This window comes from Larimichthys crocea, chromosome XVII (assembly GCF_000972845.2).
Source record: "Larimichthys crocea isolate SSNF chromosome XVII, L_crocea_2.0, whole genome shotgun sequence".
NCBI classification, from domain to species: Eukaryota; Metazoa; Chordata; class Actinopteri; family Sciaenidae; genus Larimichthys; species Larimichthys crocea.
In genome coordinates this window covers 27885655-27902111 of record NC_040027.1, presented here as the reverse complement: position 1 = coordinate 27902111, position 16457 = coordinate 27885655, and the positions used below count along the sequence as shown (strand labels likewise).

The window sequence follows — 16457 nt, the reverse complement described above, 5'->3', positions numbered from 1 at the left end:
TTTTTTTTTTTTGCAGAGTAAGCATTAAGTAAACTATCATAAGAATGTAGCAGGGCAGCTTGACAAGAACTAGTGACAGGTCTAATGCAGAAAACATAACAAAAATAAATGGCTTAAGTGTTTAAACAGACTGTCTGGGAAAAGGGATTTGACCTCTGTCTGTATGAACAGGACCCATCAAAGGAAGCCAAGCTTTTCTCAGGGGCCAAATCACTAACATTAAAAGGCAGAAAAGCAGAAGAGGTCCCATGTTTGAAATAAATAGCGGTTATATATCTCTTAAAGCAAAAACATGTGGGCCAAGGGTTTCTTACTTTCTTGTTCCTGGAGGTTGTAGGCCAGGCAGTGGTCCTCCAGCACAGCAAAGTCTCGACACACTGAAAAAAAACAAACACTGAAATTGAAGAAAGAATACAGATACAGCTTTCTGAAACTTAGTTTTCAACTACTGTGTGTCATATCTAAGACCTCTGAGATGTTTAGATCTCTGACATTCACGATTGCAGATGTTAAACATCTGGCCCATCTGCCTACACACAATCATGGACGGAATTCAACAAGAACTAACAAGCAGGGGATTCAATGTATTGTCGATACAACAAAGGAGAGATTGGATTTGTGACTTTTTAGAGCAGAATGAATGGAAAGCAGCAACGTACTAAGTGTTTTTATTTGTATTAATACAATTTTTCAATGTGACGGAACTGAAGCAAAAAAAGATCCTTCTAACACTGAATGCCCAACTTGACGAGACATTTAAAAACTTTCACAGAGTAGAAACTGGGACAAACACTGTTTCTCAGTCTGATAATGGGTTTGCCCATCCGGCATGTGGTGTGTTTTTTCTAGCTGCAAAGCTGTGATGTGAAACTGAGAATGAGGAACCAGTCTCAGTCCTCGGTCTGTTCAAAGTTAAATTAAGGATGACTTGATGAAAAAAAAGAAGAAAAAAAAAGATGTGGTGGGAGATTTTCTAAGTTTTTTTGGAGGTAAGCTCAGTAAGTGAGAAGTGCATCATTTTATCAAAGTTCTAGCCTAAACTATAACTGAAAAGCTGGTAATCTTTGAAACAAACTCATTCATCAGTCACATTTATGTCAGCTCAGTTTTTGACAGCAACCTAGAGTTTTTATTCTCTATTCTCATCTCAAGGACTAAAACTGCACATGTATGGTTTAAATCATGCTCTCATGATCCGTATGAAGCCTATGATAACTTTTTTTCTCCAAAAGATCAAAGATTTTCCTGGGAGGAAAAAAGAAAAGAATACTGCTTATTTTTCATCTTACATTGCATCTCCACAACAAATGTAAACGACAGCAGACTTTCCATTTCAGTTTGATAGATAGTGCCAAAACGCTGTGAACATTCATTCTGGAAACAATTGTGCAAACTGCTGTGGGAGGGGACTTTTCCTCATAAAAAACCTGATACCATCACCACACGTCTATCTCAACTGTTCTGAAATGAGGCTTTTCTTCGTTTGAATATTCAGGATTCACCAGTCTTCAAATGTTGACGCTTTCCTGTGTAGGAAACAGAAGAAACTAAAAAGGAACCTTTGTCACAGCCTCAGCTAATTATGGATGAGGAACTTAAAGCACAGGCTGTATCTTACAGCATCTGCTTCTACGGTTCAGTAAACATAGGTTTAACTACCCGCTAACATATATGGTGAAGTACTGCAGTAGGAAACTTTCCCTCAGCTGCAAAACCTGTGTAAATATTGTGTGAAATATAGAAGAATAAAATTAAGCCATGATTTCATCTTACAAGAAGCCATGCATCACTCTGCTCAGTGGCTCCATTCAGTGAAGACCAAAGTAAAGAATAGGAGTATTTCTTTTACCTACTCTCGCTTTAGGCTGAGCGTTATTCACATCATACAGTACATCATATATATTCAGTCATATTAATTGTTTCTTTGACTTCTCTTCCAAACCTTCATTACAGAGCCTAGCCACACTCAATAACCTCACACTACCAGGCTCACAGCCCATCATCTGCTCTCACGAAGATGACTTCATCCACATAAATGATTAATAACACGCAATAGGCTGTGACTATGTGGTAGGGTGCATTAGAGATAGGCTCTGGGAAAACGAATCATTTGCCATTATTATTATTGATAAGCACAAAAACGCCTGGGACCCACAACACTGACGAGTGGTCCAGATTGTCTGGTTGTATTAGATTAGAAGAGGTGACTGGGTGAATGGCTGGGTTTAAACAGATGCTGTGAAGAGGAGGGCAAGACCTCCCACAAATCTCCCCCCACTACCCCTGAGCAGTATGGGATTTGATTAACGCAGACCATTTTTCACCCATATGCTTAATCTTCTTAGCCAAGAAACATGAGATTAATTCTGGCTCGTATAGCTGCATACACTAGGCGTTTTAAGTACTGTAAGAATTTAGGGTTATATGACAGGCTCTTTAGAAAAACAGTTTCTAACTGAGTCTAGGTTTTAAAAACAAAAACACCACCAAGCAACTAGTGACTGAAAGACAGCCATGACACTACGATACCCAAAGACCAAAAGAGTTTGTGACTTAATGTGCAGTGGGAAATGTCAAAATACAAGCTCAGTTCCTCTAGGGGGTTACGGCAACTGGACAGTGCATTATTTATTACAGCATTTTCCCCAACGTGAGGGATGAAATTTAAACTTTTCCAGCAGCTTTCTCAGTTTTTTTTTCCCGCTCTGCAGACTGGGCAAGCAGTGGGCATGCACGTTCCTTCTCTCTCTCTCTCTCTCTCTCTCTCTCTCTCTGACCAGAATAACAAGCATCCTGCTGGGCAGCTGCTTCACACTAACAGGACCAGTCCTTTCCACCAACAAGGCGTCCCATCCAAAAACCTGCCTCAGTGTAAAAAAACAAAAACAAAAACAAAAAAACACTAGCACAAGTTTTTAGTCGTGTGTAAAGTTATTTGGGAGCCTTTTAGGATAATGTTTCAAAGCAGTGATAGATTGTACAGCCACGAGCACAAAAATGTAAGTGGATATGTCAGATGTGAAATACAAAAAAGAGTCACATCATCACATCTGTCCTCAGAGCTCTGGATGAATTACAGACTTTACAACATCTCCATGTGAGCAGTATTTAGGCTGCAAATCCACTGATTCCTACACTGGTGGCATGCCAGATTGTGTGCATACACAGAGATATGATGGGAACACAGCGTGCCAACCTAAAAAAATAAAATAAAAAAATCACATTTCTCCTTCTAACCTTGACTCAAGACACATTTGAACCGCATTGCATGTCTAAATAATCAGTGCTCGGCTACCTGACTTCAACCTAGCGTCAAATAGCAAAGCTGAGCTAACCAGCATAATAAGCAGTGTGTGTGTGTGTGTGTGTGTGTGTGTGTGTGAGCAATAAGAAACACCTGTGTTTTAAACATTAGCCTCACTGCAGTCACCTAGCTACGGTGCGTGTGGTGCTAGAAACAGCATATATGTTGTGGACGTTACCCTCTTTCACTCCAGGTAGTTTATTCTTGTCGATGCTAACGTTACATTCAGCCATGTTGTCACCGATAATAAGTCAAAAAAAAAAAAACAACAAAAACAAACAGCTGACGTTGAATTACACTTCCGCGTTTCTTCCGAAGGTTAACCGCAGGCTGATTGATCGCCTTTACTCGTAAACCCGATTGATGGTTGGTTCAGGTGCTGGACGGCCCTTTTTGATTAGTTTCGGTAGCCTCCCTCCCTCGATACGTCGCTGCTGTAATTGCCTGGCAGCTACTCTGCTGAAGCTAGCGTGTCAGGAGGGGTTTCTCTACGAGCATCGCTCCCTCCCAGATCCGTCCTACGACGAAACACGCCGCCAAGCGACGGCACGTAAACGCACCACTTCCGCCTTGACATGTCAAAATAAAAGACTTTAAGGCTATCGCTTTAAATATTCACGGGAAAACGTCGACGTTAATGTACATTAGGTGTTTTTTATTAAGATTTTAACACTCTAAAAATACAGTTAATCTGCTTTATCGGCACAGTGTGTGGGTTTGATCGGATGTGACTAACAATGACTAACCGACCCACCAACCGTCACCAGATAAAGGTGCTGAATGCTGATTGGTCCACAGAAGTACAGTGCGTGACGTCACATTTCCACACTATCTATCTATCTATATATACTAATCATATATAATATATAATATATATATATATATATATATAAAGTAATAGTTCAGAAGTAGTGTGGGTGTGGTGTAGGAACTAGTTCTCTCGCGGTAGACTATAGATATATATATTATATATATATATATAGATATAATAATATATATATATATATATATATATATATATTATATAGATATAGAGATTATATATATATAGATTATATATACAGAGAGAAAATAGTTTGTTCCCTCATTACTCATAGTTTGTTCAGTGCCTTTTCAACATTTTTTACAATTAAGCATGTCAGGATTGAAGTTGTGTTTGTGTTGTACACACAGTTCGTCACATGAAGACAGTCACATTTGCTGAAGAAAGTATCGCGACGTGATGATAAATCAACCTCAATTGTTTGAACTTTAAAAAAAAAAAAGGTAGGATTCAGTGATCTAGCAGTAGCTGATTGCAACCCCCTCGTTTCACCCTCTCCTTCTTAGCATGAAGGAGAAACTCTAGACACATGCAAAAAGCCCCAAACTAGAGCCAGTGTTTAATTTCCCTTTCCTTGACCACTGTACAAACATAGCAACATGGTTGAACTGCGTCTATAGATATAAAAGACTCATTATATAAGATAACAAAAAAAACTTTTTTACGTGATTATACATGAATGAAAACATAGACCTCTAAATTTGACACACTGGCCCTTTAAGTGCTTTATATGTTATTATTAGATTACATATATTTATAAATTCACGGAGTGCAGCAGTTTGTTAAAAACATTAGTAGATAATGGATGAATCAAGTTTTATTGCGGGCTGAGTATTCACAGCAACCATATGCACAATATACACTTCAGCTGTGTCGGTTATGTGCAATAATAATTGACAGGCCACATGATAGGTGCAATAACATTTTTAACACTACATATCAAATGATACTTAAAAGAATAAAGCTCAACTTTCGTTTTAAGACTAAACTATCACACTTCCGGTGCATTTTTTTATCTACATCTGGTTGACTTGACACAGCTCATCCCGCAAGGCTCAGTGACTGTGGACATCTGCAGCTGCAGCTGCATGAAGACTTCACCAACGAAGCCAAATACACCACCATCAGCTTAATCCATGATGCAAATGAATGACGATGCCTCAAGGGCTGTGTATGAGGTCGATATAGAGACTAGACTGACTACACACGCGTTTGTTTAAATAAATAGGACATACATACAAGTGGCAGTGTTTGAAGCACTCTCAGTGCTCCTATTGGTCTCTCATTTACGCAAACAAATGCACACGTGTCATGTGATCTGACAGAAGCTGGTATTTTCATTATGTTAATGTGATTGCTCCCTCTAGTGTTCAGCATTTCAACCTGCAGATGTCTACCCCACCTGCCACGAGTCCAAATTAAGTTTTTTTTTACTAAGTGCACACAGCAAATAATGAAATGCTATTAGTGGTCCATTTACTGGTCAGTCAATAACACCATTAGGATTGTGTCCATACTAAATGGACTGAGCTGAAATACTTACTGTTTATTTTTTTTCTTGACATATTATAAGGTCGACATGGCCCTGACCTCTTTCATTAGTGATGCAGAAGACTGGTTAGGAGCAGAAGAAGGATTGATGATTGCACGGCTTTGGCACACGTTACACACATTTCTTACATTCATAGAGACACAGAACTGGTTTAGCTGTATGCAAAAGCTTTGAACTATATTAACATATCATTAAAAAAAAGTAAGGCCTTGCAGCTGGAATTTACTTGATATGAACAATAAAAAAAATACCCCTCTCTGTTATTTGTTAAACATATCTAGGTTTGTCTATATTTTGTATCTATTTTGTGCTTTCAATTGTCTTTTATTTTACGTTATAAGACTAAAAGTACAGCTTTGGTGATGTGATCCCTTGAACAGAAACTAAGAACTCTTTTTAGGTTCTTCCACATTGCTAGCTGTATTATTCACAGTGTCCTTGAGCTGTTGTGCATTCAAAAGCTGAATGACTAAAGTGATGGATTCATGAAAGGTTCTTGGATGAGAGACATCAGGCGTCAAGCGGCTCCAGAGTCAAGTCTGAAGGGGTGCAAGGTGGACCTTTTATGATACCCTCACCAGCCAAATTCAGTATGTGCCAGCTACCTCATTTCCCTAAAACTGCACAAGCACAATGGCTAGTCCTCTGGCAGAGGGAAGAGATGTGATTTCTTTGATGCACAAAATAGACCACACTGACTTAGGAGGTGTTGGCTAGTTGGCTTGGCCACATTGATGGATACTCCTTCAGCTCTAAAACAGCCCTGAAGCCAAGACTGAGGAGCTCATCTCTGGCTATGATGCACTTAGAGACTGAATCAATTTACTTTACCCCTTTTTCCTCAGACCAACACACTCTCATGTACCTATTTAAAGAAGCAATTAATGTAAAAGAAAAAGATGTGCAAGTGCCAAGAACATCTAATTCTGGTCTCTCATAACCAGCAGGCTGATTGATAACTTCCGCTCTCTGCTTGATTTGCCCATGTCAGCGTGATGTAGGGTTTCTGGCCTTGCCTGCAACGTCAGATCACCATATTTCATTCAGATGCTTCACGGTCCACGTGAAAAGGTAGCCTATTGACGAAACTCACTATGACTATTGATTTAATACGCAAGGGGCTGACTGGCCCCTCCTCCTGGACCCTGAAAGGATAAATATATTGACGGGATGGACCCAAGGCAGTGGATTGCTTGCCTTGCTTGAGGGTGAGTCATAGTGCGGACTTAGTTTGGGACCATACAATCAGTACTATGGATAGGGTTACAGTTGTGAACTACTGCCTAGGACTCCTGGGTTTGTTACTACTGCAGGGAGTGCTAAATGTGGAGGGAAGGAGCATATTTAACCCTGGTAAGTGTGCCAAGATTGGATTTTTTTTCTTAAGATAGTATACAATGAAAATGCTGCTGAATTTGCTGCATGCAAGTGCTGCACCAATTAAATTGTTGCTATTTATGGTTTAATAGCTAAAATGCAACAGGTTAAGGAAATATGCCTCACTATGGATTTTAGTGGATGTGACTTCATTTTCTGTGAATGTTTTGTGATACTTATGATGCTTAAAGTTACATTTTTATTTGCTTTGTATATGCAGGAAACCATGTTTTTAATCCAAAAGAAGACACAGATCCCCAGAGCAAGATTCTGGCACTGTTACTACACAAGAGCCTAATTCCTGTTGAAAAGGATGATCCTCTTGGTGAGAGAGAAAAATAAAAAAGTCAAACTAATCCAAGTAACACATATGTATTCTAGCTGTAAAGATCATTGGTTTTCCTATCTGCAGGTCTTGAGCTGGCCAACAAATTAGCTGAATTAGAGGAGGTAAGGATATTTTCAGATTCACCTTCAAGCAACTACGGAAGAAATGAAATCATTATTTACTACAGTATTATGTTCCTGTATAATTATCTTGTTTCAGTTTCTAAAAAAAAAAGTGAATTAATTACGTCTACTTAAGAGGCTTTGAAAGAAAAGCTGTTACACCACCTCCTAGATAGATGGTGTGTTAATACTGAGATGACGGCTACATGTCTTGCTGTGTTTAATCACTCTGATCTCTTCTTCTAGCTGCGGGCGCTCAGGGAGGACCTGGAACTGGAGAGGGAAATCACAGCCAATTTGGCAGAAAGCAAATCCATAAGCAGGAAGAGGGGTGAACGTAAGCTGCTACTAATATTTATTTGTAGTTAATTATATCATTTGCATGTAAGGTGTCATTTTACAAGTTCTCCTTTTGTCTGCAGCTTGCTTTTGGAAGTACTGTGTCTGATGTCGATGCAAGAGGAGGAGGACCACTGTGAAATCTTGCTGCAAAGCCCAACATAGCCTTAAGACTCAAAACACCAGTAATATAGTCACACTGTATTTATCCCAGCAATATAGAGTTGTTACATAATCAAAGTCATCAATAAACATTTGATTTCCACTGCACTGTAGTGCTCTCATGTGAGATCTTAGGTCTGTGGCTGTACATCATTAGTCTGTAAAAAATCAGCTACTGGAAATACTTGAGGGTCAGATGTGATGAAATGTACTTGACTGCAAAGACATTATTTTAGCAGGGGATTTTATTTGCCTACTGGTTGTTTATGTCGCTCTCTTGTGGCAGAATTGGGCATTTTTTGTAACACTGCCAACAACAAACATCCATCACTGCTGTTCATTTTACAAAATAAATGAAATTATGATGTGAATCTGTCTGTTTTTGTTGTTTCACAACTGAAGACAACTTAAATTAAGATAATACTGACCAGCATGTCAGTACATTTAACCCTACGTATTTTTATTCTTTGTCTAATTCTGAGACATAGGCTTAGTCTAAACAATAGGACAGCTGATGTGAACATCTGAATCACACTATAAACAGGGGAAGTTTCAGGGAAACCAGACTGAATGTGATGCTGAACTGCATTTCTTCCTGCTCTGAGTCAGTGATGTTATCATGCATTAGCCATACACTTACAGACAAAAACAGCCACATGCACCGGATATGCACACATACTTGTTTATGTGTATACATGGGCTTAATGGATCCAGTCTTTTGTGTAAGCAGAGATACTATTTTGATTAATGAACAGTTTAAACGCACATAATTTGCTTTTCTAATTTTCAGAATATTAAAAAGGAAACAACAAAGAGCACTTTTACACTGAAATTGACTGTTATATTGTCATTTATTACATATAGATGTATACTTTATACATACTTTCTGCCACAATTTTGCATTCTGTATTTTTCAATTATTCACTAAAATGTATTATTAATTGATAATTATTTAGCATGTTTCTTTTGGCACTGTATATGATATTATGTTGCAAGATAATAGCTAGTAAGATGTAACTAAAAAAAATACAGTGTAAATTAATCTACTTATAAAATTCCATGTCAGATAATTATTAGGCCTATTTCATATGAAAAATTATAATTTTTTTTTTTTAAATACTGGACTGTCTATCTTTAATTATTTCCCAGTTCAGCAGCTTACAGCAACACACTCACTCTCCATTTCTATGAGCTCTCTGGGGACTTGAAAGAGAGAAAAAATAAAAAGATTTTAAAAAATCATAAAATGAAAAGCTGAAATTTACTTGGTTTTCCTTCTCACATGATTATTTCCCCCCTAAATTCAAGGAGGTGTAAGCTGACTCAGAATGTATTATAAATTCATAACTCCTGAGTAGTAAGAGGTTGATGAAAAATCCCACTGAAGAAGTGTTAGCTGGCAAATCTAGTTTAAACAACAACAAGTGCTAGCTTTACTAATTTTATTTCTTTACCAATGCATCGTTATCAACTGCAACACCACAGGCATCAGACAGAAAACACCCTGACTGACCTGATAGAGAAATAGAAGTTGAATGTTGTTGTTTCAGTTCAGTTTCCAGACTAACAGTAAGGCACAGTGGGGTCTAACATCCTGTCAAGATAAGCTGAAACAGGAAATAGGCTTACATCCTCTGTTTTTCTCTAAAAATAATCAAAAGAAAAAGACTTCCCAAAAACATACCACATAAGGAAAGAAAACTGAGAAACTATTTAAAAGAAAATCAATTGGGCAATAAAGGCAATTACATATTTTGTTACAGTTTTTATAAACCAACTAAAGTAAAAATAATAATATAGGATATCACAATTAGATTTTTTTTCTCTTATTCTGAAGGATTAATTGTTTTATTGTGCAGTGAGCAAATTTTCCTAGTTCTACATAAACAATCAATCAAAATCCCTCTTGAATTAGGTGAAAACTACATAGTCACAAAGCTGAAAACGAGGCTGTTTTTCTGATCTCATGAAAGGTTTTCTCAGGACAATCATGCTAAAAAGACATGATGATTTTATAGATTTTGATGCATTGCTTAGGGTTAAATTACCCAGTAGTATCTAAGGTAGTTAAATGAGCTTAGACTTAAACAACAAATAACAGTAAAATGCAGCACACACATTAATGCAGCACTAATATTAATAATAATAAAAAAAAGAAATCAGTTATAATAGTTAAACACTGACCGTTCTACTGAATAATGAGTACTTTTACTCTTGATACTTTAACCAAATCTTATATAGTATTTACAGTACATATGTTTAGTAAGATTATGAATTCAATACTTTTACTTGAAGTGGAGTATTTTCAAACCATGATATTTTTATTTTCACTCAAGTATAGGATCTGAATGCTCTTTCAATCACTGGTAGTGTGATGGATGTTTTTTTGGGCGGGCATTTTGGTGAAGCAGAGGGCAGGGACACTTGATAGACAGGTTGCCCTACTCTTTAAGACAGTCGTACAAAGAATAGCAGCACAGCTGCTTGATCATATTGTCAAACGGACAATGATGGATTCTTACTTCAGAGGTTGGTAGAATAACTTGTTTTGGCTTTTCAGGTTTGGCTGTTTTATTGTTTTTTCAGAGAAAAATAATATCAGTACAATATATTTCAATATAAATAAGGTATTTTGCTTTATTTATATTGATTGTTTTTGTAGAATTACAGTATCTCAAAAAATACGTTCCAGATTTCCAATAAAACCTGTTTTGATAAAATTTGAGTAGAAAAATTACAGTGAAAGATCATTACGATACACTGCTTTTCAATGATATAAATGTGATATATTTATTTTCCTGTTTGATCTGATGTGTCATCATTGGTTCTTATTTTAACTATGCAGGCACCATGTGGATGTTGCTTGTGCTCTTCACACTGCCACATCTCAACTGTGTAGAAGTCTGTCCCAACAGCTGCATGTGTAATTTTCTGGGTGCTGTCAAGTGTGTTGGCTACACCATCACAGATATACCAAAGCAGCTGCCTGTCAGCACATACCTGTTGCAACTTAATGGCACAAACATGAATGTAATCCATCAGCAGAGCTTGGCAGAAATGAACCTCCTGTTGCGTTTTAGTCTGACTCACAGCCACCTACATACTATCCATCCCAGGGCTTTCCAAGTTGCTCCACAGCTCAAGTCTGTCAAGCTGTCGTCCAATGACCTATCAACTCTTCCTGCTCAAGTTTTCAGTCCACTGAGGACTCTGGATCAGTTGCATTTAGATGGGAACAAGTTGGAGACCATAGCTCCGGATATGTTTGAAGGACTTGTTGGGTTGCTGGATCTGGACCTGAGCCGGAACAAACTGAATAATCCTCCTTCAGATGTTTTTGATGGACTGACCAACCTCAACTTTCTGAACCTTGGCAGAAACTTGATAAGGAAGCTTCAACCTACCATCTTTCACTCCTTGACCAAACTTGTTTATCTTTTTATCTATAACAATGAGTTAGAGGTGCTAGAAACTGGGATCTTTGATGGACTTGTCAACCTTGAGGAGCTAAAATTACACCAAAACCATATTACCAGCCTTCCACCTCAGGTGTTCTGGTCACTGAGGAACCTAAAGGTCCTCACTCTGTCCTCCAATCGACTTAAGGCAATCCCAGAAAAGAGCTTCTACAACATGCCCAAGATAAGAAAACTCACTATTTACAACAACCCACTTTTATCTCTACCAGATCAGCTAATGGGTCACATGCCTGACATAAAGGAGTTTTATCTATATGCCACTAACCTCACCACTGTTCCTGGAAATTTGTTCAGTAACATGTCTGGACTTCTGACCCTTAACTTTCATTTAAATGACTGGCTATATGAATTGCCTTCAGACCTCTTCTGTTGCCTTCCCAAGCTTTACAAGCTATCATTGAAAGCCAACAAGCTTGTTTATCTACATCCTCAACTGTTTTCCAGACTAACCACACTGGACATACTGCTTCTTGCTGATAATAAACTGCAGAGCCTACCAGAAGAGATCTTTCGGGGCCTTGGAGAGCTTGTGTTAATTAATTTGAGTAATAACAAACTCAAGACTGTCCCAGGTAACATTTTCTCGTCAAATACAGTTTTAAAGTCTGTTTTTTTGAGTGGCAACCCTTGGAACTGTACCTGTACTATCAGAGGTATTGCAAAATGGATAAGACATAATGAGCATGTAGTTTCTGACAGAGATGGTGTGCTATGCCATAGTCCAGCGAAACATCTGCACCATACCATTGGCTCGCTATCTGATGAAGAGTTAAACCATTGCAATACTACATACAAAAGTTATTATATACACAATGTCTTGCATGAGCCAACAACCACACCACCCACAACAACATCAATCACCACTCAAGAAGCTACCCAACAAACCACCATCCAAACAAGCACTCCAACTACGAAACCACCTGTTTTACCCGCTACAGGCCTATCAACATCTCTCAAAACTTTCACTACCAAACCTCCTAACAGCCCTCCTTTCTATGACATGTTGGTGATTGAACAGGGACCCGAGTTTGTTCACCATGTTGTTCACAAAGACTGGGTGTATGTGTGGACTCTGCCCTCAGATACGGCTTTGGTTGGACTCCTCATGGTTTGTCACATCCTCCTTGTGGTCACAGGCTTGTTTCTCATTTTTGCTGCCATGTATGGTATGTATTGCCTCAACAAGACTACGGATGGGCTAAAAGCTGAGTGTGCGCATATTCTAGGGTAACAAAAAATGTTATCAAGCCTTGTGCCTTTTCCCAGAGGTTGCAGTTTATAAAAAAAATATCTTCAAGTTTCACTGTAGGACAGTCAGGCTTGGATTATGGGATTAAACATTTTGGGAACAAAATAGAGCAGATTTTTTTTAAAGATAAAATATACAGCATTTGATATTATATAATGCAGTTCAGTATATAATCCAGTATGTAAGCTTCAGAAACTGAGCTATGTTAATGCCAACCATTTTTACAATTGAGTATTAAAAATAACATGCTTTTTTGTTGTTGTTCATAATTGTAAAGAATTTATGTAGAGCTTTTTTTTAATGTCTTGGTTGTCTTGGTTGCTAAATGTAATACATATAACACACCTGCTTCACACTGCATGAAAATATCACAACTGAAAAAACATTGTTTACTGTAACTTTTGAGTGATTACACAATACTTTCCTAAATAAATCATTAAAATGTCTTTTTGTTTCTCAGCATATTGGCAGAAATACTTGTTTGTTTGTAAAAGATTTGAATTCCTCAATAATGACATTACTCCTGCCTCTCCCATCGGTAATTATGCAAGGAATAATGTACAGTGGGCCGGACATAATAAGGTAAAACTCGGCAGGGTGATGCAGTATATGTAGGTAGTGAAATAGTAACTTATCATCAAATTAGAATAAACCATAACAGTAATTATAATGCACTTGTCTACACATATGTGGTCCTATGACAGGGCAACTGTTGAATTTGAGAGGACTGCTTTTGTAGACATCCTTTATCACTAATCCCTTTATCTGGACGTGGGAAGGTGGGGTAAATGTTATATGAATCATCTTAGTAAAAGGGAACTTTCCTTAAAAACAGGAAGTTTAGTCATCTTTCAAATTCACAAGTTCAGGGGGCAAAATAACGACTCTTCCCTTTTCAAAAAAGTGCCCCTGTGATTTCACAATCAGAAACAAAGCCAGGAAATAATGTGCACACAATTTTTCTTATTTTGCCTAAGATATAACATAACTTACATTATAGCCAAGGAAATTAGTTTCATGCAATTTTATACAAGTCCTTTAGAGAGGATTACTAGTGAAGCTCACAGCTCAAGTTACATCTAAAACCAGTTGTGTTGATAGTTTCACATGGGACTAATAAAACTATTTAATATTGTTCTTTAGAGGTGAAACAATTCAGAATGTTCTACTGCTTTCAAAGCTTTTAAAGCTTCGCAAAATGACAGCGGGTGCCACAAATTCCACGAGAAGTGATTGGACTTTAAAAACAAACAGCAAACAAAAGAGGATGAATTGGTGAACGGCACCCAAGTTCATTGCTATGACAACGCATGATTAGGCCTTTCCAGTACGCTGAGCTCACACAACAGTGGGCATACACACTCACAGTGTGTCAGACAGCGAGAGAGGGTGAGTCTGGAAAGAGGAAATTATCCTGGAGGGGTCATAAGGAATATTCAACTGTAATTAAAAACAAGTGGTCACAAATTGTCACTTTTTCCAATATCAAACCTTAATTTGTGTCTGTGATGAACTTATTTTGACCTGTTGTTCACTGGGATTTTCAAAAGTTTGTTCCACATTTGTAACTCTGGTTTTAGCAGACTCTTGGCCATGGAGTAGAGGGATAATCCTCTTACCGTAAGTCCAATAATTAACTGTTAGATAGCATTTTGAAATTAACAAAACCTAGTTTTAACATTTTGCCCAAGACAATACATCATTGTAATGTTTTTTTCTCTTTGGTCTTTCACTGGTTTCCATTTAAATTGAGCTATTTTGTTATGAAGATCTAAGTATCTAATTTATCTATGTAAACATCAATCTAGTGCCTTTACTACCTTTAATGCATGACACAACAATACCAGAGCAAATTGAGTTTTATTGAAAAGCTATTCAAATGATGCATGTGATTTAAACAAATATGGGAAATTAGAAACTAAACTTGTAACGGGTGCCCAAATGCAGCACACTCTCCTACAAAACTCTACTTTCCAGGACTCTAAATTCATCTATACTTGAAAAAAAGTGAGCAGTTAGCAGCAATTATTACTCTCACTTCTTTAAATCTCTCTGTGTCTTCACTGTAGTATGAGAAAAACACTATAGAATATGCATTTTTTGCGCTGAAACAACTGACTGTCTATACGTTAACTCCACCCTCACTATCTGCTTTCTGTGGTGAGGAGGGAGATTGCCATGCTAAAACATTTGGCTTTACTTACAACACAGGAATGTTAAACACTGCAGAACACTCCCCTGCTCAACCTTTTTTTCACTGATTTATTGAAGAACAAACCACATTTTAGCACCAAAGCTCAATCACACTGTGTTTATATGAGCATACTAAGAAAAACACGCTCTCTATTTCCAAAGAAACATTGTCAGAGGAAAGTCTCATCACATAACTTAATACAGAATTGTAAAATACTAATAGCTGTTTATTAATTTTCCTGAACATACTTGCACAGGGTTTCATTATGCCAGAAAATTCATGATTAATTAAAAACTAGTGAGACTGAAGAGGCATTTACAGGTTTTTTGCTTTTTTTTTATCATCTTGCAATCAATAATCAACAGTGGATTACAATGTGAACATCCAAGACTGCCAAGTGCCCAAACAATCAGTTTTCAAGCACACCATGGACGTCATACCAAAGATATGTGCATTTGCACACCCAAACAGGGAGGGACAAGCACACAAAACAATGTCACAAACAAAAACACGAAACCAACATCACTGTCTCTAAGCAAACAAAAGAGAGAATGTACAGTATATGTTGAAAATGTATGGATCCCCTAAGATGAAGCACAGGTCACACATCCTTTACATTCATTTAAACATGCACAGACACTCAACATACACACAAAGAGGGTGGGGCCTTGTTTGATCCCCCACTACCACATTTAACAAAAAATGAGAGTGTGACAGGGTGGGAGGAACAGATGGGGGCAGGGGGAAAGCCAGAGCACTGAACAGTGCCCGCTATTGCCTCACAAAAAGAAACTACAGATTACGTGAGCTCAGGGAAAAATAATAAAATGATTGCTGGGAATCAAGTGATGACGAAGAGCAGGAAAATGTGATGGTGTGAAAGTTCAGACAGTGCTGAAAACTTTCATCAGAGGATTTGTGAAGCTGAAGAGGAAGAAAGGGTGGACATAAAAGATCAACTCTCATCAACCACATCAGCTCTCTCTGTGTTCACTCGATCATCAGCCACGGCGAAGACGGTAAGTTCTACAAAACAGCATGCTGTCCTGCTTTTAAGAGTTCTGACTGCTATTTACTTGCCAAGAACAGTTTTAATAAGTTACTGTAGTATATGGTCTATCTTAAAAACAACCCCTTGTGCATAATTTAAGCTTTGATTTTGTTAAATATGATGTGTATTCTTGTGTAAACAAAAAATTCTGTCTAGGATAAAGGATAGGATTCTTAATTTGCACTGAATATAGTACGTAATGAACAGTTTCTGTCCAAAAATGTGCTTTATTTTGGGCGACTGGTGTCTTAACATTATGTCAGATAGAGTGGTAATCAAAAACCACATACCACACATATATATATATATATATATAATGTGAATGAACTTCTGTGGTTTGATTACTGGTCCCTGGCAGTACAGTTCCCCACTTTGTTAGTTCAGTCTTTTCTGGACAGACAAAGTGCTGATTCTTCAACTATGGCAAGGGAGGAAAAAAGCAATTAATGGTGAACTGGAAATGCCTTAGCTATTACA

At 37.7% G+C, this 16457-nt stretch overlaps 1 protein-coding gene across 1 annotated transcript; it reads left to right on the top strand.

The window, feature by feature from the left end:
• Positions 1-10405: 10405 nt before the first annotated feature.
• On the top strand, positions 10406-13197 carry LOC104920260 (platelet glycoprotein V). The gene is made up of 2 exons (XM_019258964.2): positions 10406-10536; positions 10853-13197. Exons 1-2 carry the CDS (start codon positions 10515-10517, stop codon positions 12715-12717), a joined length of 1887 nt encoding a protein of 628 aa, XP_019114509.2. The 5' UTR covers positions 10406-10514; the 3' UTR covers positions 12718-13197.
• Positions 13198-16457: the final 3260 nt, after the last annotated feature.